We start from the raw sequence: 27415 nt of genomic DNA, 5'->3' as shown, positions 1-27415 counted from the left end.
AGTGGAGCTCCCGGAGTCGTCCTACAGTCCGGAGCTCCCGGAGTCGTCCTACAGTCCGGAGCTCCCGGAGTCGTCCTACAGTCCGGAGCTCCCGGAGTCGTCCTACAGTCCGGAGCTCCCGGAGTCGTCCTACAGTCCGGAGCTCCCTGAGTCGTCCTACAGTCCGGAGCTCCCTGAGTCGTCCTACAGTCCGGAGCTCCCAGAGTCGTCCTACAGTCCAGAGCTCCCAGAGTCACCCTACAGTCCGGAGCTCCCAGAGTCCAGTCCAGGGTCTAGAGTGAATGGCCTCAGGCAGAGGTATTCAGTGGGGTTGGATTGGTCAGGTAGGGGATTAAGGCCTGAGCCTGAGCCACCTACACTGTAGGAGGGTTGGGGAGGGGGGGTGTAACATGGGAGCCGTCGGTGACGGCAGCCACCCTCCCTTCCCTCCCTTTGGTAAGGTTTTTTTTTGTCAGGTGCATCCGGGGTATGCACCTTTGGGGGAGGGGTACTATCACGTCCTGACCAGTAAAGGGGTTATTTGTTCTTATTAGTTTGGTCAGGACGTGGCAGGGGGTATTTGTTTTATGTGGTTCAGGGTGTGTTTGAGTATGTGTTCATGTAGAGGGGTATTTGATTTATTAGTCCGGGGTTTTTTGGTTAGTTCTATGTTGTTAGTTCTATGTCTGTGCTAGGGTATTGTATTTCTATGTTTAGGTATGGGGATTGGGGCCTTCAATTGGAGGCAGCTGTCTATCGTTGCCTCTGATTGAAGGTCCTATATTTAGGAGTGTGTTTGTTTTGGGAATTGTGGGAGTTTGTTTCTTGTTTTGCTGTATGCCTGACTAGTTCGTTTTGTTTTTTGTATACGTTGTTTGTGTTTTTCCTTCTTCAGTAATAAAAAGAAGATGAGTATACATTTTCCCGCTGCGTTTTGGTCTACACCCTACGACACATGTGACACAGTGATAACAAGGCTTAAGATACAGTGAGCTCCAAAAGTATTGGGATAGTGACACATTTTTTGTTTGTTTTGGGTCTGTACTCCAGCACTTTAGATTTGAAATGATAAAAAGACTATGATGTTAAAGTGCAGACTGTCAGCTGAGAAAGTTACAGACGCACAAATATCATACCCCCAAGACATGTTAACCTCTCACCATTACAATAACACGTGAGGTTAGCATTTTGGGGGGGTATGATATTTGAGCATCTGTAACTTTCTCACTCATCATTATTCACGACTCATTCAGGATTATCCGTAATCATGGTAACATCCACATAATTGTATAAGTGCTTAGAAACATATTCTTATTTTGAATAAAAGTGACTCCAAAATGACACAATACATAATTTACCATTCCTTTCTATTGGGAACAAAATAATCTGAAACAAAACCAAAACAAACAGCAAATACTTTTGTAGCTCACTGTATGTGCCTGGTCGGTCTCTCAGATCCCCTGACACTGTTTTTGTTCCAAAGCCAGAACAAAAACTTTTGGTGAGACTGCCTTTAGTCACTATGGTCCTAGCCTTTGGAACAGCTTGCCAGTTAGCCCATGGGCCAGCCGGCCAAATTTCACATATTGGTTAACCCCTCAAAGTGGACACATTTTTCCACTGGCCCATGGACTACTGAGGATTTTTGATAACTTCAAAAACTGTAAAAGAAATTAAGAAAAAATAAAAGCTTCTCTTTAGCTGTGCTTTTACCAAGGGTGTTCTTAGTTGTCTAAGACATATTATTTACTTTATTTATTTTATCCCATACTGTAAATCTTATTTATTTTATCCCCTTTAATTTATTGCTGCATTAGTCTCTCATATTCACTGTTATTTTACTATTGTTATACTACTGTAATCTTGTCTATCTTAATTTTATATTTGTATAGAAACGTAAAGTTTTTGTTATATTTCTCACCTTTTATTTTATTTGTTGTTAAGCACTTTGAACTGCATTTGTTGTAAGAAATGTGCCCTCACCTGAGGCAGTCCTGGTTTCTCAGGGTTGAGGAGGGAGCGCACCTCCAGGTGCTCTGGTACAAGGGGACAGGCTCCCTCACAAAACTCTCTCATCTCCCCCCACCGGTGCAATACACTCAGGGCCTTGTGCTCATCCAGCTCACGCAGATCCTCTTCTGTCTTCTTGTTCTTCTTCAGCAACTCTGAGGACACAAAGGAAACATGATTATGATAGTGCCACTTGTTCATGTTATGGATTAGTTATTAAAATGCTAATAATGCAGCTGCAAATATTGTCTATGGGCACATGATTGCTATCTGTGTAAATCAGTTATGGGTTGTTCCACACGAAACTGAAGAAGAAAAAAGAAAAAGCGAATTACTTTTTGGATCATTCTGAAATGTAATACATGAAAATGTCTTCTGGAGCAAGGATATTTGGTATATGCTGTATATTTGATATTTGGATCTAGACTCTACAACATTTAATTTCCTTACAAGTTTGAAAACTGGAATGTGTGATGTAATCCTTATTATAAATCCTTATTATTTTGTCTAATGATTTTCAATTTGAGTATCATTGTCTCTATATAGCCTACACTTTCTCGTTCTAAACATCTAACGCTGGTGGGATATAAGGATGACTGTGGTTTCGTGACAATGACCATAAGAGCAACTGCTCACCGATTTGACAGTTCCAACGCAATTACACTTCCGACACCGCCTAAACAAAAGCAATGAAAAGCTATGCGTTTGTCGGCTAACCCGGGTTGCCGATGATCTGATTGAATCCTGGACATGGTCTTTTTTTTCTTCAGTTTCGTACAGAACGACCCACATGTTAAAGGAATTAAAGGAAACATACCTTCAGGAAACGCTTCATCAGGCACTTTGAAGATCTTGTTTAGAACTTTGATTTCTAATTCCCGGTATTCCGGAGAGGGAATCGCATTTTTCCTGCAGAGCTCTGCCAGAATGGCAGATGGTTTCTTGGCATCTCTCCACTTATTGTATCCGTCTCTGCAATCACAGAAAACAGCTGCCTTAAATGACGCTGCAAAGACCAGTGATGGGGTTATGCCATTCTGATGCACCGTAATATCTTGTGCCATTATTGAGATGTAATGTCAGGTATGGACAGGAATATCAGACACACGTGTCATAGTAGAGGGCGATGCCACAGCCTGCGTAGTGGTGGCTGTAGAAACGGTTCTCCAGGTCGATTCGTGTCTCTCCGATGAGGTCATCAGAGCCCACCAAGTTGTGGTCAAACACCATCAGAGTAAGTTCCGTCTCCAGTGGGAAGGACACGGTCAGCTCAAACACTCTACAGGAGAAGTGCAACATGTAAAAACTTGCAGAACCTCCTGAAAAAGGACCTGTGTAAGCGTATTTTGGGAAACGGTCGTAAAATAAAGCTAATCATATTGTCACACTTTCACAGCTTTTTCAGCTATTGTACAAAGAGGATATGAATCTGAATTTGACTGCGCTGGGCCTTTAATGTGTTTGTTAAATAGTGATAGTTTCTGCAATACTCCTTGAAAATGGTTCCGCCTTAAAAAACACAATGACATCATTCATGTCAGCAGTTCGACAAGCAAGAGTTTTTGATTTAATGTTTGATTTAACTCTGGATAATCATATTCGGTAGTTGAATATTTATAATTCTTCCTTTTGCCACTCACTCGCCAAACACTGGGTTGAGCTGTTTGGGAATATAGCTGTCCTTGCTGTCCATGCTCTGTCCACCAACTTTCACCACCACATAGGGATCTGCCTTTCCATTAGGGTCAGTAGGGGCCAGGTTGGTGGCCTGGAAATTCATGGGGGAGATTGATAACATTGTTCTTTAATTTGCTCTTATGTAGTAAGGTTGCTATTACTTGAATAATAACATTGTATTAACATATTACAAAGTCATTTATTAATTACTTTGAAATTGCATAGCAATGGAGTTGTGCTGAGGTTTTTCGAAATTCAGTTCACATGTCTTGAAAACATAAGCAACAAAAACATGCTAGCTTATAAGCCTACCTTCACAACATACACCCGCACTAGTACTTTAATGGGTGTATTTTGGGGAATTCCTTTGGTAATCTGGCGCTCTGCATGTTCGTCCTCAGGTGAGATGGGATAAATCAAAAAGGAACCCTGTGACAACAAAAAACACTTTTTTTACTAACACTGTCTCAACCAACCACACAGTATCAGTACTGAAGAGTGGTTTGACACAATAGTGTCACTCTCTAAGACACTTATGACAGTAAAAATCTATCTGATTTGATTTATTGAGGGAGACACATTTCTCTTTTAGGTCTAGAGTAACAATTTGTTCTTATCTCGCTCACCTTGTATTTCCCCATGCTTCTCTCCTCTTCATCGTCATCCTCTTCCTCATTGGCTTTGCCTTTGTAGATGGGGAATGTGTGCAGCCAATCCATGAATTCGCTAAACTCATTCTCCAATTCTGATTTATAGAGCTGAGAAAACACCCAGGTTATTAATGTAGCCTTACTGTATTTTGTGCTCACATATTCAAGTATATTGGACAGACACAATGAGGAGATAGAAGAATGTAAGGAGGAGGGATGGTGTGCTAGAAGGGCGTGGACCGGATTTGAAGCTACACCAGCATTGGCATACATACTGCGAGACCACACCAGCCCACAGCCTTACTGTATTTAACTGTGGATATACCGTGGTAGATATCTAACATTTCCAAAATTGTAGCTTTACCATAACATTACTGTGGCCATAACGTGTTTATTTTTTGAGTGAACATACTCTAGAAAGGGCTTTTTGTGCTCCTGCCATAGTGCTGTACAGGCTTCATCAAATTCTCACAGAGAAAATTCTCACCTGGAGAGTTGCTATCTTTTTCCGTTTCGGTTTGGGCGGTGGCTCTATCTCCACTATCACAGCATCCTCCTCCTCTGCCTCTAATGTGCCACCATCTGTTGAATAAACATGACTTTTAACTCAGAGATTACAATTGCTCTGTGCATTGAAGCCTTCAATGAGATACAGCGTGTGCAGATTTCCACACTGAGATGGGGAAAGGATCACTTGGCACACATGGCTGATGCATTACTACTACTGTATTTATTTATTTATTTTGCTCTCTTGCACCCCAGTATTTATACTTTCTACTTTGCACATTCACCTACTGCAAATCTACAATTCCAGTGTTTTTAATTGCTATGTTGTATTTACTTCGCCACCGTGGCCTTTTTATTGCCTTTACCTCCCTTATCTCACCTCATTTGCTCACATTGTATATAGACTTATTTTTCTACTGTATTATTGACTGTATGTTTGTTTTACTCCATGTGTAACTCTGTGTTGTTGTATGTATCAAACTGCTTTGCTTTATCTTGGCCAGGTCGCAATTGTAAATGAGAACTTGTTCTCAACTTGCCTACCTGGTTAAACAAAGGTCAAATAAAATAAATAAATACATTTCTGCTGTTGGGTTCTGAGAATATGAAACATACTTATTCATGTCACTGAGGGAAAGAGGGTAATGTATAACGTTTACATTATATCAGCGATCTTATTGAAATATTGAGTGCTTAGGGTTAGAGGGTCTACACTAGAAGTTAATGGTTATCTGTAGGAGGAAGGTATATAGTGTGTGCAATTAAGCTTGGAATGTGCTGAGTGCAGGGAAGCGATCACATGTGGCAGGCATTGATAAGGGGAGAGAGCTATGGATTAGTGATGAAGAGGTTGAAGTCAGGTCAGATCACGTTAAGGGAGAAAGAAAAGTATATGGCCTATTACTTAGTTTCCTGCCTAGCAGTAAAGATACAATGTTTGTTCAGATGGTAAGAGGAGACTCAGCCTAGGAGAAAGGGTTAAATATCAGTGCTTGTGTGGAAATGTTTTTGTCTAATGCAGCTGTATTGATCCTCTTGGAAGAATAAACTTGGTTAAGCTTCCATATCGTCCGTTAAGTTTTTTACTCTGAGAATTAGAACCTAACACTGTATTAATGGATGCTGGGAATGTCATTATATTAAACTCTTGTATAAAAGATTAGAATTGCCAAAAATGTATGAAGAACAGGGCACAAATAAGAAAGTAAAGCATACATAGAATTCTTTAATTTCAAAAGCTCTGGGGTGATTTTACCAAATGCTTCGTAAGTAAAAGGTACTGTTTTTCTTGATGAACCACACCTACATCACTGGTAGAGCAGCAAAGTACTTAAGACTTCATTAAGATTGACAGTCAAATATTGATTTTAAAATGGTTGCATTTTCCATTGTAGCTATGCGGTTTTGGGAAACTCACCCCAGTTGAATTGAACAATTGTAAGGAGGAGTTCACACAATATAGACTTGCAATTTTGAACATAAGTGGTAAGAATAAAATCAAATAGTCTGTGACAATTTTCATTCCCCTATGCATCTAACTAAGACCGGGCCGTAGACCTCTGTATTAGACAGACAACAACTCTCAGCTGTGTGGAGTACCTGTTTCCTGTTGTTCATCCATGTCCTCCTCGTTCTCAGTCTGGAAATAATAAAAATATGTCTCACTATCATCAAAACAGATAAACATTACTGGCTTCAATTCTATGATAGTACTGTAGCAAAACCAAATATTGACATTTCCTGTGAATGAAAAATGTATTGCAAAACAAATTAAAAGAGTGATTTGATTGTATGCTGATGCTGTATAAAGTATCAACAAACCTGGCCCTCAACAACAAATGTTGGTTTGGCCCACCAGAGACTTCCAGAAACATCTGATGTAATTATGAACAATGTTGTCTTTTTATTTGTTAGCCTGCAGCTCACTATTGGATTACATTTCAGCACACCAAGCCCACCCTTGGTATAAAAACATTGCTTAGTTACACTCACTATATACCTGGTTTCTAAGCTCTTCCAGTGACGCATAGTACTTGGACCACCAATCCAGCTCGTCTTTCTCTGGGGTCTCTTCTTCAAGCTCCTCCACTTTGTTCTTCTTTAGTTTGTTCAGTGGAGACTGAGGATGAGAAGTTGATTTGAAATGGATTTATTCTGTCACAAATCTCATACTGCACTATAAGACCCCGTGCCTTTGCAGTAAAATATGGAAATATACAATAATACCATATTGCTGCTTTGTATTATTCAAAACAAGCAGTGGTAGGAACATTTAATCTTATCAGTCCCAGGAAATCCCACAGTGAAATTAACTTAATTCATTCATTGCTTGCTCTACCCTCACATTTCACCAATGTCAGCAAAAACCTGATAAAAAAGACATTTATAAGAATGCTGTATGTAAATATAAATATCCAACTAGTCAGAGACAATGGTGGAGTTTGTGACAGCAACTATGTGAACTTAAAGACACTCTGTCCTGGGATTTCCTATGATCTTCAAAAAAGGTTGAAGGTCAAATAGGTGGTGCTTATATTTTAACTGTGTACTGAAGAACCTCTAACCTAACGTAGCAGGTGTTAAAGAAACATCTGAAACTAGATCGCCTACATAATGGTCTTGACAAGAAGGGAAATCATTTTTTGGTGGAGGTTCTCTGCTGCACTGTTCAACCAATCCAGTAAATGTGGAAGAGGAGCCAAGATTGAGTGTCGCCTTGTTAATGTCCAAAAGCCGAAGTCTCATAACAAGCTCTCTTTCCATTTCCCCTGAAAACCGGAACATCTGGCTGTAGGGTCCTCACCTCTGCCGAGTCCCCAACAACCGGCAGCGGTGTGAAGTACTGAAGTAAAAATACTTTACAGTACTACTTAAGTAGTTTTTTTTGGGTATCTGTACTTTACTATTTATATTTTTGACAACTTTTATTCCAATACATTCCTAAAGAAAATAATGTAATTTTTACTCCATACATTTTCCTTGACAGCCAAAAGAACTCATTACATTTTGAATGCTTTGGCGGACAGGAAAATTGTCCAATTCATGCACTTCTTAATTACCAGAACATCCCTGGTCATCCCTACTGCCTCTGATCTGGCGGACTCACTAAATACTTGAAAGTCACCCATTAAAATAAGTGTTTGAAAGTCACCCAGTAAAATACTATTTGAGTAAAAGTCTAGAAGTATTTGGTTTTAAATATAGTTAAATATCAAAAGTAAATGTAATTGCTAAAATGTACTTACGTATCAAAAGTAAAAGTATACATCATTTCAAATTCCTTATATTAAGCAAAGCAGATGGACACATTTTCTGTTTTTTTATTTATTTACAGATAGCCAAGGGCACGCTCCAACTCAGACATAATTTACAAACAAAGCATGTGTTAGTGAGTCCACCAGATCAGAGGCTGTAGGGATGACCAGGGATGTTCTATTGATAAGTGTGTGAATTAGACCATTTTCCTGTCCTGCTAAGCATTCAAAATGTAACTAGTACTTTTGGGTGCCAGGGAAAATGTATGGAATAAAAAGTACAATGTAGTGAAGTTAAAGTAAAAGTTGTCAAAAATATCAATAGTAACCCCAAAAAAACACTTAAGTAGTACTTGAAAGTATTTTTACTTTAGTACTTTACACCACTGCTTTTTTTTGTAAATGATGTAAAAGCATAGATATCTTAGTAGAAAATGACTTAAGTGAAAGTCCTCCAGTAAAATACTACTTGAGTAAAAGTCTAAAAGTATTTGATTTTTAATATACTTAAGTATCAAAAGTTAAAGTATAAATCATTTCGCATTCCTTATATTTAAGCAAACAAGATGGCACGATTTTTTTGTAAATGATGTCTGAGTGTTGGAGTGCACAGCTTTCGACCTTCGCTTTCGACCTTTCAACTCCGTACGGAAGTTGCAGCGATGGGACAAGACTGTAACAACCACCATGAATACCATGAAATTGGGGAGAAAAAGGGGTAAAAACATATAAATATATACAAAAAAATCATAAATCATTTCGCATCCCTTATATTAAGCAAACAAGTTGAAAGGTCGAAAGCGAAGGTCGAAAGCCGTGCACTCCAACACTCAGACATCATTTACAAAAAAATCGTGCCATCTTGTTTGCTTAATATAAGGGATGCGAAATGATTTATACTTTAACTTTTGATACTTAAGTATATTTAAAATCAAATACTTTTAGACTTTTACTCAAGTAGTATTTTACTGAAGGACTTTAACTTAAGTAATTTTCTACTAAGGTATCTATACTTTTACTCAAGTATGACAATTGGGTATTTTTGCCACCACTGAAAACTGTTGAGCGTTCATGAGTCTCAGCTTTTCATAGATGGGTCATGATTGTTTGTAGCTTAAACCGTTACGAATTTACAGATGTTTTTGTGAGAATAATAACTGTTTTCGGGATCCGCCCTTCTCTCACAAACACCGCTCTAGCTCACCCCCCCCCCTGCTAATCATACATACTAATGAAATCAGTGGATGCAGAAGAAATAGATAGTCTGTAGCTCAAACACACAATGTTAAAAAGGGGTTAGAAATCCAAAACGTGCCAGCGTCACGGTGGGACTACCAAAGCTCCGGTAAACAAACAAGCATTGACAGTACACTGAGCACAGATACCCAGCCGAGGTGCAGGGCGAGAGAGTGTGAAACAGATTGACTGCTCCTCAGCGGGGAATCAACAGGACACCTGCTGTGAGCATGATGTGCATTTAATCCAACAGTAATCAGTGGCCTCTGAGACAAACGACTGGCACCAGTATTACAGCAAACCCCACTGCACATTGTGTGCCTGGCTAGCTCAGGCACACGTTTGGGCACAATCAGAATGTGGACAGGATCAGGACAAAGGATGCATGTTAGCACCAGGCATAAACAGGGCTGTAGCATAAATGGCAACCTTTGTCTTTTTAGTCTTTATGGAAGAGGGAAAAAGCATTTGTAGGTGGGTTGATTGATCGGTAAAGAGAGGAGCTGCAGAAGGCTCAGTTGAGCAGAAAGATGAGATAGGCTAAGGTACAACTACTCACAGTGAAGTTTAGGGGGTTGATGGGAATCTTGGAGGTTTTGATCGGAAGACCTCTCAGGTCCATTTGCTTCACTGTATTGAGAAGGGATGTCCTCATGGGGGGGTTATTTTCTGAAGGCAATAAAGAGAGGACATGGGACTGATTATTTATATTTATTATGGATCCCCATTAGCTGCTGTCAAGGCAGCAACTACTCTTCCTGGGGTCTGGCAAAATTAAGGCAGTTATGCTATTTTAAAAACATTACAATACATTCATTACAGAATTCACAACACACTAAGTGTGTGCCCTCAGGCCCATACTTCACTACCACATATCTACAAAACAAAATCCATGTGTACTTGTGTGTATAGTGAGTATGTTATCATGTGTGTGTATGCATGTGTCAGTGTCTATGTTTGTGTTGCTACACAGTCCCTGCTGTTCCGTAAGGTGTATTTGTATCTGTTTTTTTAAATCTGATTCTACTGCTGGCATCAGTTACTTGATGTGGAATAGAGTTCCATGTAGTCATGGCTCTATGTAGTACTGTGCTAGTCGTTTTAACAGAGCTCGGTGCTTTCAACATGTCAATAACTCTCACAAATACAACTAGTGATGAAGTCAATCTTTCCTCTACTTTGAGCCAGGAGAGATTGACATGCATATTATTAATGTTTGCTCTCTGTGTACATCCAAGGACCAGTAGTGCTGCCCTGTTCTGAGCCAATTTTCCTAAGTCCCTCTTTGTGGCACCTGGCCACACAGCTGAACAGTAGTCCAGATGCGACAAAACGAGAGCCTGTAGGACTTGCCTTGTTGATAGTGCTGTTAGGAAGATAGAGTAGCGCTTTATAATGGACAGACATCTCCCCATCTTAGCTACTGTTGTATCAATATGTTTTGACCATGACAGTTTTCTACACAATGAAATGACACATATGGAATCATGTAGTAACCAAAAAAGTGTTAACCTGTTAGGGCTAGGGGGCAGTATTTACACGGCCGGATAAAAAACGTACCCGATTTAATCTGGTTACTACTCCTGCCCAGTAACTAGAATATGCATATAATTATTGGCTTTGGATAGAAAACACCCTAAAGTTTGTAAAACTGTTTGAATGGTGTCTGTGAGTATAACAGAACTCATATGGCAGGCAAAAACCTGAGAAGATTTCATGCAGGAAGTGGCCTGTCTGACAAGGTGTTGTTGTTCTTGCCTCTGTTTATTGAAGAGTCAGGATCTTAGCTGTAACGTGACACTTCCTACGGCTCCAATAGGCTCTCAGAGCCCGGGAAAAAGCTGAACGATGTCGAGGCAGCCCCAGGCTGAAACACATAATCGCCTTTGCCAAGTGGCCGATCAGAGGACAAAGGAATTAGGCGCGTGCCCGAGTCGACCCCATGCTGTATTTTCTTTCGGCTGTTTACCTAATTGCAGATTCCCGGTCGGAATATTATCGCTTTTTTACGAGAAAAATGGCATAAAAATTTATTTTAAACAGCGGTTGACATGCTTCGAAGTACGGTAATGAAATATTTAGAAATCTTTTGTCACGAAATGCGCCGTGCGCGTGACCCTTATTTACCATTCGGATAGTGTCTAGAACGCACGAACAAAACGCCGCTGTTGGAACATAAGTATGGATTATTTTGGACCAAACCAACATTTGTTATTGAAGTAGAAGTCCCGGGAGTGCATTCTGACGAAGAACAGTAAAGGTAATAACATTTTTCTTATAGTAAATCTGACTTTGGTCAGGGCTAAACTTGGGTGGGTGTCTAAATAGCTAGCCCTGTGATGCCGAGCTATCTACTTAGAATATTGCAAAATGTGCTTTCACCGAAAAGCTATTTTAAAATCGGACATATCGAGTGCATAGAGGAGTTCTGTATCTATAATTCTTAAAATAATTGTTATGCTTTTTGTGAACGTTTATCGTGAGTAATTTAGTAAATTGTTAGTGAATTCGCCGGAAGTTTGCGGGGGGTATGCTAGTTCTGAACGTCACATGCTAATGTAAAAAGCTGGTTTTTGATATAAATATGAACTTGATTGAACAAAACATGCATGTATTGTATAACATAATGTCCTAAGATTGTCATCTGATGAAGATCATCAAAGGTTAGTGCTGCATTTAGCTGTGGTTTGGGTTTATGTGACATTATATGCTAGCTTGAAAAATGGGTGTCTGATTATTTCTGGCTGGGTACTCTGCTGACATAATCTAATGTTTTGCTTTCGTTGTAAAGCCTTTTTGAAATCGGACAGTGTGGTTAGATTAACGACAGTCTTGTCTTTAAAATGGTGTAAAATAGTCATATGTTTGAGAAATTGAAGTAATAGCATTTCTAAGGTATTTGAAAATCGCGCCACAGGATTCCACTGGCTGTTACGTAGGTGGGACGAAATCGTCCCACTGGCCCTAGAGAAGTTAACACCAATGACTCGTGACTTTACTTGGACTTGAGCCTTTTGACTCGACCTGACTTGATACCCTCACCAAGCCCAAATATAAAAAATTATGCTATTAAAAAAAGTGTGCAGTGCATCAACTCTTCATTTAAAGGATTACAGTTTGAAACGACGCTGTATCAACAAAAAAAACAGATTGCAACTTGAAAAACATGCGGGAAGAAAATTACAGGGAGGCGCAATATTTTACAACTTTGTTCGACATTTGAAGCTGCACAAAGAACGGTAAGTCGTGGCTAATATAGCCAACAAAATGTATAACTTTGCTAGTGTAGCATGTAGACTAACGTAACGTTAAATCAATAAGCCTCCACACAGTCAGTCAGCGCTAGAACGTGCTCATTTCACCCAAGATTGAGCTACAACTGGCTAGGCAGTTGGTAGCCTAAATCCTCCTTGATGTTACTGCTGTTACTAAAACCATTGACATATGTTAGCCTACTGTAACCACACACAGAGAGAGTGTGTGTGTGTGTGTTAAGGTTGGGCTGTACAAGCAAGCCTACATCGCCCGATTGCGCCCCATAGCAATCACTATTGGGGGGGGGGGGGGGGGGGGGGGGGGGGTTCTCGTGGCTACCCATGTATTTCCATGGAAATATAACGTTTATTTGGAAACTAATAAATATATAGATATTTTTAAAAGCATTCATGATTTGCGTTAATGTAATATACTAACTATTACTCTTGTTAAAAATATGAAATGGTATTACATTTGGTGAAGAGCACATTATGACTTGTTTAGGACTCGAAACACAAAGTTTAGGACTTGAGACTTGATACTTGTCGGTCTTGACTTGAGACTTGACTCGGACTTGCCTCTCCTGACTTGGAACTTGACTTGGGACTTGAGTGCTAAGACTTGAGACTTACTTGTGACTTGTAAAACAATGACTTGGTCCCACATCTGCCAGATACTGACTGTTACTTTTGATTTTGACCCCCCCTTTGTTCAAGGACACATTATTACATTTATGTTAGTCACATGTCTGTGGAACTTGTTCAGTGTATGTCTCAGTTGTTGAATCTTGTTATGTTCATACAAATATTTACACATGTTAAGTTTGCTGAAAATAAACGCAGTTGACAGTGAGAGGACGTTTCTTTTTTTGCTGAGTTTATTTTGTTGTCCTCTTTTTACTAAAACAGAAGTTATTATCCTGGTTGACCTAAATTATGATTGGGATGCAGGCTTCAGACAATCTAAAAGACGTGTAATGACCTAAACCTAACCCAGCTGGTGACTAAGCCTACACGGCCCAACCCTAAAGATCCTTCAAAGTCAACTCTGATTGATCAGAGTCATTAATAAAAGAGATGATGCTTGGGTCAAGGCTAGGAACACAGGCTTAGGACGGGACTGGCAAGCTTTTAAGCAACTGAGGAATCATTGTGTAAGACAAATCAGAAAGGCTAAATATGACTATTATGTAACCGCTCTTTCGTATTGTAATGGAAACCCAGCTAAATTCTTGAAAAACTGTCAAATCACTGAAGGTTTCTACTTCCTCCTCTCTGCCACAACAAATTAATTCAGACACTGGCCTCATTCTGGACAAAAATGCCATCATTGATGCATTTAATAATTTTATTTCAGCAGGCTCTTTTTGAAAGAACTGCTAAGTCTATTCACAATGATACTGGGCTGGATGCTGATATGAAAAACTTTTGGGGGGGGATATTTACAGAAAAATAAGTCCTGGATGCTTTGCTAGCAATAGACAACAAGAAATCAACAGAGAACGACAAATTGGATCCGGTCTGCTTAAGAGTGCGTCGTGGTTGGCTCAATAACCCATATATTTAATTTAACATTGTTATCAGGAAATATTCCCAAATTATGGAAATCAGCTCTTGTGCTGCCACTCCATAAGGGCGGGGATAGTAATGATCATTATCACCCCATTTCAAGGCTTTCTTGTCCAGTTAAGATTGAGTCCTTGGTAAATATTCAGCTTTGCTCTTTTATATCTGAGAAATGCATTTTCAATGTAAACCAATCAGGGTTTTGGCCTGGGCATAGCACTATTATAGCAACCACTTTAGTTATTAATGATCTTGTCAGTGCTTTAAGACACTAAAATTAAATGTGCTGCTTTGTTTGTGGGCCTGTCAAAAGCTTTTGATGTTGTTGAAAATGTTGATTGTTTCACAATAAAAAATACTTATTCAAACAAGAAATAACATACAAAAACAGAAAACTTGAGCGTGCAATACTTTGTAGAGCCACCTTTTACAGCAATTACAGCTGCAAGTCTCTTGGGGTATGTCTCTACAAGCATGGCACATCTAGCCACTGGGATTTTTGCCCATTCTTCAAGGCAAAACTGCTACAGCTCCTTCAAGTTGGATGGGTTCCGCTGGTGTACAGCAATCTGTAAGTCATACTACAGATTCTCAATTGGATTGAGGTCTAGGATTTGACTAGGCCATTCCAAGACATTTAAATGTTTCCACTTAAACCACTTGAGTGTTTCTTTAGCAGTATGCTTAGGGTCATTGTCCTGCTGGAAGGTGAACTTCCGTCCCAGTCTTAAATCTCTGTAAGACTGAAACAGGTTTCCCTCAAGAATTTCCCTGTATTTAGTGCCATCCATCATTTATTCAATTCTGACCACTTTCCCAGTCCCTGCCGATGAAAAACCTCCCCACAGCATGATGCTGCCACCACCATGCTTCACTGTGGGGATGATGGTTCTTGGGGTGATGAGAGGTGTTGGGTTTGCACCATACATAGCGTTTAGTCTCATCTGACCAGAGTACCTTCTTCCATATGTTTGGGGAGTCTCCCATATGCCTTTTGACGAACACCAAACGTGTTCGCTTATTCTTTTCTTTAAGCAATGTTTTTTTTTCTGGCCACTCTTCCGTAAAGCCCAGCTCTGTGGAGTGTACGGCTTTATGTGGTCCTATGGACAGATACTTCAATCTCCGCTGTGGAGCTTTGCAGCTCCTTCAGTGTTACCTTTGGTCTCTTCCGTGAGTTTGGCAGGTTTGTTGTGGTGCCATATTCTTTCAATTTTTTAATAATGGATTTACTGGTGCTCTGTGGGATGTTCAAAGTTTCGGATATGTTTCTATAACCCAACCCTGATCTGTACTTCTCCACAACTTTGTCCCTGACCTGTTCGGAGAGCTCCTTGGTCTTCATGGTGTCGCTTGCTTGGTGGTGTTGCAGACTCTGGGGCCTTTCAGAACAGGTGTAAATATACTGAGATCATGTGACCCTTAGATTGCACACAGGTGGACTTAATTTAACTAATAATGTGACTTCTGAAGGTAGTTGGTTGCACCAGATTTTATTTAGGGGCTTCATAGCAAAGGGGTGAATACATATGCACGCACCACTTTATTATTTCACTTCACCAACTTGGACTATTTTGTGTATGTCCATTACATGAATTCCAAATAAAAATGTATTTAAATGACATGTTTTAATGCAACAAAATAGGAAAAACACCAAGGGGGGATGAGTACTTTTGCAAGGCACTGTATATACTGTATTCTTTACTATCTATTGCATCTTAGCCTATGCCGCTCTGACATTGCTCATCCGTATATATTTTATTCCATTCCTTTACTTAGATTTGTGTGTATTAGGTATTTGTTGTGGAATTTTTAGATATTACTTGTTAGATATTGCTGCACTGTCGGAACTAGAAGCACAAGCATTTCGCTACACTTGCAATAACATCTGCTAACCATGTATGTGTCCAATATAATTTGATTTTGATTCATCCCCTGTGGATTTATATCTGCGTTTTCTCTTTGTCTGTTGCCAGTTCGTCCTGTATTGTCAGGTCGTCCCAGCGTGTTTCCTGTTTTCCCTGCTCTCTAGTTTTTTGTTTGTAGCTATTCCGGTTCTGACCTTTCTGCCTGCCCTGACCCTGAGCCTGCTTGCCGTCCAGTACCTGTCGGACTCTGATCTGGTTACAAACCTCTGCCTTTTCGACCTGCCCTTTGCCTGCTCCCTGTGTTATAATAAATGATCTGAGAACTGAAGCATCCGCCTCCTGTGTCTGCATCTGGGTCTTATCCTGAGTCCTGATAGGTTTATCTGTAAACAAAATAAGACCTAGGGCAAAAGATAGGACTAACATGCTAGTCACTCGTACCCCAACGTTCAGGCTCCTCCTCATCGTCTCTCCATTCCTCCAGGTTTTTTGGTGCAAATTGCATCAGACTTTGGACCACGTGTGTGCCCACCAGTACCAGCCTGCCAAACGCCCGCTGCTCCATCACAAAGATGGTGAGAGGAGGGTGAAGGTACGTCAGCTCTGGAAGGTCCTATAGGGGGATAAAACAAGAAACTGGAGATCAGGGATGCACAACTCTAGTTGGGGGCTCACGAGTGGCGCAGCGGTCTAAGTCACTGCATCTCAGTGCTAGAGGCGTCACTACAGACCCTGTTTCGATTCCAGGCTGTATCACAACCGGCCGTGATTGGGAGTCCCATAGGGCGGTGCACATTTGGCCCAGCATCGTCCGGGTTAGGGTTTGGACGTCATTGTAAATGTGAATTTGATCTTAACTGACTTACCTAGTTAAATAAAGGTAAACAAATGAATAGTCCCTTGAGGGCCAGAGTTCTGGCTGTCATTTCTCTATGAGACTTAATTGATCAATTAGTGTCATTGATCGGTATAATTTGGTCTCTGATTAAAATACGCCAGACGGGGACAAAAACCAGCATACAATCTGATCATCAAGTATCAGACTTTTGCACTCTTACACTAAATGAATGGCTGGACTAAAGGCAGCACATGTGTCCAACCCCCTTGAAGTAATCCTTCTGGTCATTTTAGCTGTACAAGTACTCATGTTAATAATTCACATCTAAAACCTGGAGCTACAGTTCAATATTAAACACAGTGGGCCAGTTTTGGCAGTGGAAAATAAGTACTTACCACATCAAAGTGTTTGACAACCTCTTTGAAGTTGGGAAGGACTTGGTAGCCCTCGATTTCCTCTGACTCGATCCTTTGTCCCGCACACTCCATTCTCACTTGAGGCCTCTCCACTTCAAACAGGTTGACCCTCTTCAGGTCTCGCACACCCCAGTACAGCACCTGAACACAATCAATCAAATGTATTTATAAAGCCCTTCTTACATCAGTTGATGTCACAAAGTGTTGTACAGAAACCCAGCCTAAAACCCCAAACAGCAAGCAATGCAGGTGTTTAAGCTAGAGGTCGACCGATTAATCGGAATGGCCAATAAATTAGGGCCGATTTCAAGTTTTCATAACAATCGGTAATCGGCATTTTTGGACACCGATTATGGCCTATTACATCGCACTCCACGAGGAGACTGCGTGGCAGGCTGACTACCTGTTACGCGAGTGCAACAAGGAGCCAAGGTAAGTTGCTAGCTAGCATTAAACTGACCTTATAAAAAATAATCAATCTTAACATAATCACTAGTTATAACTACACATGGTTGATGATATTACTAGCTTTTCTAGCTTGTCCTGCGTTGCATATAATCGATGCGGTGCCTGTTAATTTATCATTGAATCATAACCTACTTCGCCAAACGGGTGATTTAACAAGCGCATTCGCAAAAAAAGCACTGCCGTTGCACCAACGTGTACCTAACCATAAACATCAATGTCTTTCTTAAAATCAATACACAAGTATATATTTTTAAACCTGCATATTTAGTTAATATTGCCTGCTAACAAGAATTTCTTTTAACTAGGGAAATTGTGTCACTTCTCTTGCGTTCTGTGCAACAGAGTCAGGGTACATGCAGCAGTTTGGGCCGCCTGGCTCGTTGCGAACTGTGTGAAGTCTATTTCTTCCTAACAAAGATAGCCAACTTCACCAAACGGGGGATGATTTAACAAAAGCGCATTTGCACAAATGTACCTAACCATAAACATCAATGCCTTTCTTAAAATCAATACACAGAAGTATATTTTATTAAACCTGCATATTTAGTTAAAAGAAATCCAGGTTAGCAGACAATATTAAACTAGGGAAATTGTGTCACTTCTCTTGCGTTCATTGCACGCAGAGTCAGGGTATATGCAACAGTTTGGGCCGCCTGGCTCGTTGCGAACTAATTTGCCAGAATTTTACGTAATTATGACATACTTAGACTTATGGATGCCACCCATTAGATAAAATTCGGAACGGTTCCGTATTTCACTGAAAGAATAAACGTTTTGTTTTCGAAATGATAGTTTCCCGGATTGGACCATATCAATGACCTAAGGCTCGTATTTCTGTGTGTTTTTATGTTATAATTAAGTATATGATTTGATATTTGATAGAGCAGTCTGACTGAGCAGTGGTAGGAAGCAGCAGGCTCGTAAGCATTCATTCAAACAGCACTTTCCTGCGTTTGCCAGCAGCTCTTCGCTGTGCTTCAGCTCTTCGCTGTTGCATATACCCTGACTCTTGAGCTGTTTATGACCTCAAGCCTATCAACTCCCGAGCTAGTTAGCGGGGTGCACGCTAATAGCGTTTCAATCGGTGACGTCACTCGCTCTGAGACCTTGAAGTAGTTGTTCCCCTTGCTAATGCAAGGCTTTTGTGGAGTGATGGGTAACGATGCTTCGACGGTAGCTGTTGTCGATGTGTTCCTGGTTCGAGCCCAGGTAGGGGCGAGGAGAGGGACGGAAGCTATACTGTTACACTGGCAATACTAAAGTGCCTATAAGAACATCCAATAGTCAAAGGTATATGAAATACAAATGGTATAGAGAGAAATAGTCCTATAATAACTACAACCTAAAACTTCTTACCTGGGAATATTGAAGACACATGTTAAAAGGAACCACCAGCTTTCATATGTTCTCATGTTCTGAGCAAGGAACTTAAACGTTAGCTTTTTTACATGGCACATATTGCATTTTTACTTTCTTCTCCAACACTTTCTTTTTGCATTATTTAAACCAAATTGAACATGCTTGATTATGTATTTGAGGCTAAATTGATTTTATTGATGTATTATATTAAGTTAAACTAAAAGTGTTCATTCAGTATTGTTGTAATTGTCATTATTACAAATAAATAAATACATAAAAAACAATCGGCCGATTAATCGGTATCGGCCTTTTTTGGTCCTCCAATAATCGGTATCGGTATCGGCATTGAAAAATCATAATCGATTGACCTCTAGTTGAAGCACGGTGGCTAGGAAAAACTCCCTAGAGAGGCCGGAACCTAGGAAGAAACCTGAGAGGAACCAGGCTATGAGGGAGAACAGAACATGACCAAGAGGTTCATATGAACACAAGCATCACAGTGGTCTCAACTGACACTCAATAGCACTGAGGCAGCAGCATCACATGACAGGAAACACACTCAACATACTGTAGTACAGCAGCCATCAAAAGGTATTGTGTCCCACATAACATTTTTCAGTGATATAGCTCAGATGGTGAGCGTTGCATTAGCAACACCAATGTTTTGGGTTCATATCCCACAGGGATCACATACACATAATACTGTATGCACTCACTGTACTGTATAAGTCACTTTGGATAAAAAGCTTTTATAAAGTGACATATATTATAATGTCATACACATTTTATAGAGGAAAGGTTTTCACCTACTTCTATACGAAATTTCTTCAGCACAGGCCTAACCCCATCTGGGATGATGTAATACTTCTCTTCCTTTAGATACTCAGGCTCCCTGGGGTCCACATCAGCAGGTAGTGATGGCTGGGTAGATAGAGAGGAGAAATAAAGTCAGAAAGAGTATACTTTCCCAACCACAGCAGAAATGCTACCATCGTGGGGCATATATACATCTAAATTATTAATATATTTACCACACTATAAGTGTAAACATAGTGGGTTAATAACGTACAAGATTGTATTTCTTACTTAGTCTCTATTTGCTTTGACATTCCAATCTCTCTCTCTCTCCCCCTCCATCTCCCCCTGTCCAGTCTCACTCACTCTTTCACTCACTTGCTATATTGTTTTCCTTATAAAGCAGGGCTTCTGACCTTGCTATTTCCATAAGAAATGAATGCTTTAAGTGTCTGACCTCTCCAAATCTTGAGTAGTCCAGCTCTATCAGCTCAAAGGCCGCCAGGAGCTCCCCCGCTGAGGATTTGCCTCGGCTGATGTCAAAGAACTTCAGAACAGGCTTCTTATATGGCTCCTCAACAAACTTCAGCTCCGGCTCAGCGAACGCTCGGCCGAGGGGCTCAGGACTCCCCTGTGACATCGTTAACACAGAGAAATACATGAGACCTGGGTGAAGTACCTGATGACCACCTGTGTATGCATGTTTTCAACTGATAGTTATTTTTAAGGGATTTTATTGACAAACTGTTATCCTAATTGGATATTAGGATAACTTATTTGGCATCATGATGTCCTGTCATTTTAGGGTCGACAAATGTCCTTGTATATGCGAAAGATGTAACAGGGTAGAACTGCTGAATTGTCTTGAACCCATAGAGATCCTATTCTAATTCCTAATTGTATGCTTGAACCTGTCTATTGGCCTGTTGGTTCCCAGGTGTGCCTCGTTGTAATTAAGAACGTGGCCCAAGGTATAAATGTTTGTCCGTTTCATTCATTTAGGGGATCCCCTTACTATTTGCAGGCTGGCGTGCCTTGGGAGGACGAGTGCGGCGACTGTGGCCTACACCTGGGGTTCTCAAACGTTTTGAGTCCTTTTGCGATAGCAAATTCATCAGAGACCCTTCAGTCATAATCAGTACACAATTCAAGTGACATAAAAATAGCATACAATAAGTTTTACTATGACTTCGGCAGAGTATGGCCAGACAAAACAAGTCTCGGGCCCTGGAAAGAAACATTTTAAAGACCCACCTCTTGACATCAGAGAGAACATTTTCCAGTTTTCAAGCTAATTTCCAGAGATTTTTTGCTGTTGCAACCTTAAAGCTAATACCCTGCAATTCTACAAATTTGTCCATGAGGCAAAGAGAAAACTTTGCAGTTTTAAAGCTTAAATTACAGTGCATTTATGTGTTTAAAAAAAAAATTACCCCAGTACTGTGGAAAGCAATTTCCCTGTGAGCCTTCAAGGCCCATGTTGCCCAGGGTTAAGAACATAAATGTCACGTCCTGACCAGTAATAGGGGTTATTTGTTATTATAGTTTGGTCAGGACGTGGCAGGGGGTGTTTGTTTCATGTGGTTTGGGCTATGTTTTTAGGTAGAGGGGTGTTTGGTTTATGTGGTTCGGGGTTTGTTAGTCTATGTTCTATGTTAGTATATTTTCTATGTTCTATCTAGTCTTTTGTATTTCTATGTGTAGTTAATTGGGGTTGGACCTTCAATTGGAGGCAGCTGGTTATTGTTGCCTCTGATTGAGGGTCCTATAATTAGGACTTTGTTTTTCATGGGTTTTTGTGGGAGATTGTGCTTGTTTAGCTGTGTGCCTGACAAGACTGTCCAGTTCGTTTGTGTTTTGTATACGTTTATTGTGTTTCCCTTCTTCACCAAATAAAAAGAAGATGAGTATATATTTTCCCGCTACGTCTTGGACTTTACCCTACGACAACCGTGACAATAAATTGTAGATTAAGATTACATTGTATTATACCCTCTAAATGTATTCCATGGATACATTTGTTTAATCTGTTAGTAATATTCATTAAAACATTATATATATATATATATATATATATATATATATATATATATATATACATACATATACATATATATATATATATATATATATATATATATATATACATACATACATACATACATACATATACATATATTTAAATATATATACACTGCTCAAAAAAATAAAGGGAACACTTAAACAACACATCCTAGATCTGAATGAAAGAAATAATCGTATTAAATACATTTTTCTTTACATAGTTGAATGTGCTGACAACAAAATCACAAAAATAATCAATGGAAATCCAATTTATCAACCCATGGAGGTCTGGATTTGGAGTCACACTCAAAATTAAAGTGGAAAACCACACTACAGGCTGATCCAACTTTGATGTAATGTCCTTAAAACAAGTCAAAATGAGGCTCAGTAGTGTGTGTGGCCTCCACGTGCCTGTATGACCTCCCTACAACGCCTGGGCATGCTCCTGATGAGGTGGCGGATGGTCTCGTGAGGGATCTCCTCCCAGACCTGGACTAAAGCATCCGCCAACTCCTGGACAGTCTGTGGTGCAACGTGGCGTTGGTGGATGGAGCGAGACATGATGTCCCAGATGTGCTCAATTGGATTCAGGTCTAGGGAACGGGCGGGCCAGTCCATAGCATCAATGCCTTCCTCTTGCAAGAACTGCTGACACACTCCAGCCACATGAGGTCTAGCATTGTCTTGCATTAGGAGGAACCCAGGGCCAACCGCACCAGCATATGGTCTCACAAGGGGTCTGAGGATCTCATCTCGGTACCTAATGGCAGTCAGGCTACCTCTGGCGAGCACATGGAGGGCCGTGCTTCAGCCAGGAAGCATAGGAACTGAGAAGTGGTCTGTGGTTACCACCTGCAGAACCACTCCTTTATTGGGGGTGTCTTGCTAATTGCCTATAATTTCCACCTGTTGTCTATTCCATTTGCACAACAGCATGTGAAATCTATTGTCAATCAGTGTTGCTTCCAAAGTGGACAGTTTGATTTCACAGAAGTGTGATTGACTTGGAGTTACATTGTGTTGTTTAAGTGTTCCCTTAATTTTTTTGAGCAGTATATATATATATATATATACACACACATACATACATACTGAGTATACAAAACATTAAGAACACCTGCTCGTTCCATTACATAGACTGACCAGGTGAATCCAGATGCAAGTTATTAAGATCTCTTATTGATTTCACTTGTTAAATCCACTTCAATCAGTATAGATGAAGGGGAGAAGACAGGTTAAAGAAGGATTTTTAAGCCTTGAGACAATTGAGACATGGATTGGTGTGCAATTAGAGGGTGAATGGGCAAGACAAAATATTTAAGTGCCTTTGAACGGGGTATCGTAGTAGGTGCCAGGCGCACCGGTTTGTGTCAAGAACTGCACCGCTGCTGGGTTTTTCACACTCAACAGTTTCCTGTGTGCATCAAGAATGGTCAACCACCCAAAAGACATCTAGCCAAATGCCAACTACACACAACTGTAGGACCCATTGGAGTCAACATGGGCCAGCATCCCTGTGGAACGCTTTCGACACCTTGTAGAGTCAATGTTCTGACAAATTGAGGCTGTTCTGAGAGCAAAGGGGGGGGGGGGGGGGGGATTCCTAATGTTTTTGTACACTCAGTGTATATTGAGATCTGGCCACGGACCCCTTGCAGTATATTGTACACCCCCACTTTGAGAACCTCTGGCCTAGACCAAATCTATGATGAGAACGAATCGTGATTATGTTTATGGCACACCTCTCAGGAATGTTGTGTTTCATTATTGTTGAGCCAGAAACCATAGTGTTTATTGAAACTTCCTGATATTGAACACTTGAATAGGTTACTTATTGAATACCTGTCTGTGATGAAGTTGATTTGTGATAACAAACTGTAACCTGTTGAACCCAAAGCTATGGTAGTTACTGACAGAGAGAACAAGCTCTCCTTGAGTTGCTCCAGTTTCTATGAATTAAACATGTATTTTTGATATCTGACTGGTAATTCCAACGCTTCCCTCCCTGTGTGAAAGATAACCTGTGTGGTAGAATAGTCCAGAGAACCTCCCACCTTGTGTAAAAAAAAAAGGTGGCGTAGTATCGGCTTCAGGAACAGTAAAACCTCAGACACACAGGTAGGATTGTCAAACGTTTGCCTGCCGACAATACTTAGCACTTCTGAACAGAATTTATTTTGTGTTCACACAGCAAAGATCTTGGAGGTCGTCAGCCTTGTTAAAATACTCCAAACCAGAAGGTGGCAGTAGCGTTGTTTGGCAATGCATATCTGTCCGTATTGCTTATGGTCTAGAGCACGTGTCAAACTCATTCGACAGAGGGCAGAGTGTTTTCACTCCTCCCTTGTACTTCATTGATGAATTAAGGTCACTAATTAGTAATAACTCCCCTCACCTGGATGTCTAGGTCTTAATTGAAAGGGAAAGAACTCAAACCCGCAGACACTTGGCCCTCCATGGAATGAGTTTGACACCCCTGGTCTAGAGATTCCAAGCTATCTGAGATAATTTTGCCAAACGTTTAGCTAGCTAGATGAGCAGTGCGAAGTAGAAACAGTAGGTTCGTCACTACCGGGTCGGCACGCAACAAGTACCGCTTTTGTTCTAGCAAGAGAAGGAATGGCCTCCAGCTGTGATAAATGCCTATCGGCAGTCTATCGGCAGTGAGATTCTCTTTGTCTTTTATGCTTTAGGCTATACAAATCCCCCATGTTACATTTGAAGATAGTCGGCAGGATCAGTGACCGGAACACGATAACATTATTGGTTTTAGTAATTCAATTATTTATTGGTAAGGGATCTTTTAGCATATGTATTGGTGCATTTAGTTTTAGTATCCCACCCTGGATAGTCTTAGTTTTAGTGTAACCTCTGAAGCCTGGTATGTTTTTTGGGTAGGTGGGATGGAGGAGTGATAAGGGGCACTCGCCCGGCACTATTGTGGCCTCAATGGCTGTGCCCTCCTCTGCCGTCCCGATGTATGTAGTGTGTGGCATAACTGCTGGATAAGTACAGTACCAGTCAAAAGTTTGGACACACCTACTCATTCAAGGGTTTTTCTTTATTTTTACTATTTTCTACATTGTAGATTAATAGTGAAGACATAAAACGTATGAATTAACACGTGGAATAATGTAGTAACCAAAAAAGTGTTAAACAAATCAAAATCTATTTTATATTTGAGATTCTTCAATGTAGCCAACTGGAGGTGTGTTGGGTCATTGTCCTGTTGAAAACAAATGATAGTCCCACTAAGCCGAAACCAGATGGGATGACGTATCGCTGCAGAACGCTGTGGTAGCCATGCTGGTTAAGTGTGCCTTGAATTCTAAATAAATCACAGACAGTGTCACCAGCAAAGCACTCCCACACCATAACAAGTCCTCCTCCATGCTTTACGGTGTTAAATACACATGCAGAGATAATCCGTTCACCCACAACGCATCTCATAAAGACAAGGCGGTTGGAACTAAAAATCTCCAATTTGGACTCCAGACCAAAGGACAAATTTCCACGGGTCTAATGTCCATTGCTTGTGTTTTTTGGCCCAAGCAAGTCTCTTCTTATTATTGGTGTCCTTTAGTAGTGGTTTCTTTGCAGCAATTCAACCATGAAGGCCTGATTTTCATGCAGTCTACTCTGAACAGTTGATGTTGAGATGTGTCTGTTACTTGAACTCTGTGAAGCATTTATTTGGGCTGCAATTTCTGAGGCTAGTAACTCTAATGAACTTATCCTCTGCAGCAGAGGAAACTCTGGGTCTTCCATTCCTGTGGAGGTCCTCAAGAGGTCACCCTGGAATGAGTAGGTGTTCTAAAACTTTTGACCGGTAGTGTATATAGTATGTATAAACTGGAAGTATAAGCCTAAGTGTTGTTGTCCATTAGTTTACTCCAATTAGGGGAGATATGGGAGGGTTAGGGGAAAATAATAATGGAAAAATAATTTTAAAAAATGTATATATGGAGGATTGGAAATGATGCAGACAATTACATTGATTAAAGCCACGATCTATCTGCAACATTGAAGCTGATCTACCCCTTAAAAAACATCTTAGTTAGTTGGTGGTTTACGTGCGGCTGTGCGTTTTTGTTGCTAAAATTACTTTGCTACCTGACAACTTTAAGGTTTTTACTTTTAATCACTGTTTATATTTTTAGTTTTTCCCTCACTCAACTTTTTTTCATTAGACTTTTTCACTCCGGACGCTTTATCTGGACGTGGTTCGTCAGGACCTCCACCAGCCGAAGCTAAGTAGTAACATTAACATGCCTTCTAACTGCAGTCGCTGTACTCATAATATACAGGAGAACGATCGCCTTGCGGCGAGGATAGCTGTGCTGCAAGCCCAGCTTCAGACGCAATCGTTAGGCAAGGGTAATTTCAGTGTAGGAAAGGATGAAACAGCGTCTGTGCCACCAGTAAGTAGAGATAGTAGTATAAATCCCCTCGCACGGTCCCCGCAGCCGGACAACTTTCTCATGGCTTCTGGAGGGGAAATGCTGTAGGAATGCTCAACCGGTGTCGCTCATTCAGCCGACAGTAACTTTCAACTGGTTCTCCCCATTAAGCAGCGAGTCGGAGTCAGAGGCCAAGCCTTCTCTGGTCTCTACTCCTCCCGTTACGGGATCTGAGACGCCGAAGCCTCCAACCATTAGCTCTGACAAATTGAAAACCCTATTCATTGGCGACTCCATTACCTGCAGTATTAGACTTAAAACGAATCATCCAGCGATCATACACTGTTTACCAGGGGGCAGGGCTACCGACGTTAAGGCTAATCTGAAGATGGTGCTGGCTAAAGCTAAAACTGGCTAGTGTAGAGAGTATAGGGATATTGTTATCCACGTCGGCACCAACGATATTAGGATGGAACAGTCAAATTAGCTAGAAAGATGTGTCGGCATCGAGTAATTGTCTCAGTTAGGGGGAGTGATGAGCTCTACAGCAGTCTCACTATTCAATCGCTGGTTGAAAACTGTTTTCTGCCCCTCCCAAAAGATAGAATTTGTAGATAATTGGCCCTCTTTCTGGGACTCACCCACAAACAGGACCAAGCCTGGCCTGTTGAGGAGTGACGGACTCCAGCCTAGCTGGAGGGGTGCTCTCATCTTATCTACAAACATAGACAGGGCACTAACTCCCCTAGCTCCACAATGAAATAGGGTGCAGGCCAGGCAGCAGGCTGTTAGCCAGCCTGCCAGCTTAGTGGAGTCTGCCACTAGCACAGTCAGTGTAGTCAGCTCAGCTATCCCCATTGAGACCGTGTCTGTGCCTCGACCTAGGTTGGGCAAAACTAAACATGGCGGTGTTCGCCTTAGCAATCTCACTAGAATAAAGACCTCCTCCATTCCTGCCATTATTGAAAGAGATTGTGATACCTCACATCTCAAAATAGGGCTACTTAATGTTAGATCCCTCAATTCCAAGGCAGCTATAGTCAATGAACTAATCACTGATCATAATCTTGATGT

The 27415-nt window shown here is 40.7% G+C and overlaps 1 protein-coding gene across 1 annotated transcript in view; it reads right to left on the bottom strand.

Moving 5' to 3' along the window:
* fer1l4 (fer-1 like family member 4) overlaps nucleotides 1–27415 on the bottom strand; it is a 109492-nt gene that overhangs the window by 26810 nt on the left and 55267 nt on the right. Inside the window, exons 27-40 of the mRNA XM_045705303.2 lie at nucleotides 20335–20508; nucleotides 19893–20003; nucleotides 17235–17396; nucleotides 16443–16614; nucleotides 9873–9982; nucleotides 6823–6942; nucleotides 6423–6462; nucleotides 4804–4898; nucleotides 4293–4424; nucleotides 3979–4095; nucleotides 3630–3757; nucleotides 3098–3268; nucleotides 2807–2961; nucleotides 1963–2144 (exon numbers count right to left, since the gene is read on the bottom strand). Coding sequence (XP_045561259.1) covers nucleotides 1963–2144; nucleotides 2807–2961; nucleotides 3098–3268; nucleotides 3630–3757; nucleotides 3979–4095; nucleotides 4293–4424; nucleotides 4804–4898; nucleotides 6423–6462; nucleotides 6823–6942; nucleotides 9873–9982; nucleotides 16443–16614; nucleotides 17235–17396; nucleotides 19893–20003; nucleotides 20335–20508 — 1869 coding nt within the window. The remainder of the gene's footprint in view (nucleotides 1–1962; nucleotides 2145–2806; nucleotides 2962–3097; nucleotides 3269–3629; nucleotides 3758–3978; nucleotides 4096–4292; nucleotides 4425–4803; nucleotides 4899–6422; nucleotides 6463–6822; nucleotides 6943–9872; nucleotides 9983–16442; nucleotides 16615–17234; nucleotides 17397–19892; nucleotides 20004–20334; nucleotides 20509–27415) is intronic.

Source organism: Salmo salar, chromosome 22, assembly GCF_965601325.2.
Source record: "Salmo salar chromosome 22, fSalSal1, whole genome shotgun sequence".
In the NCBI taxonomy this organism is placed as follows: Eukaryota; Metazoa; Chordata; class Actinopteri; order Salmoniformes; family Salmonidae; genus Salmo; species Salmo salar.
This window is presented reverse-complemented; position numbering and strand designations above follow the sequence as displayed.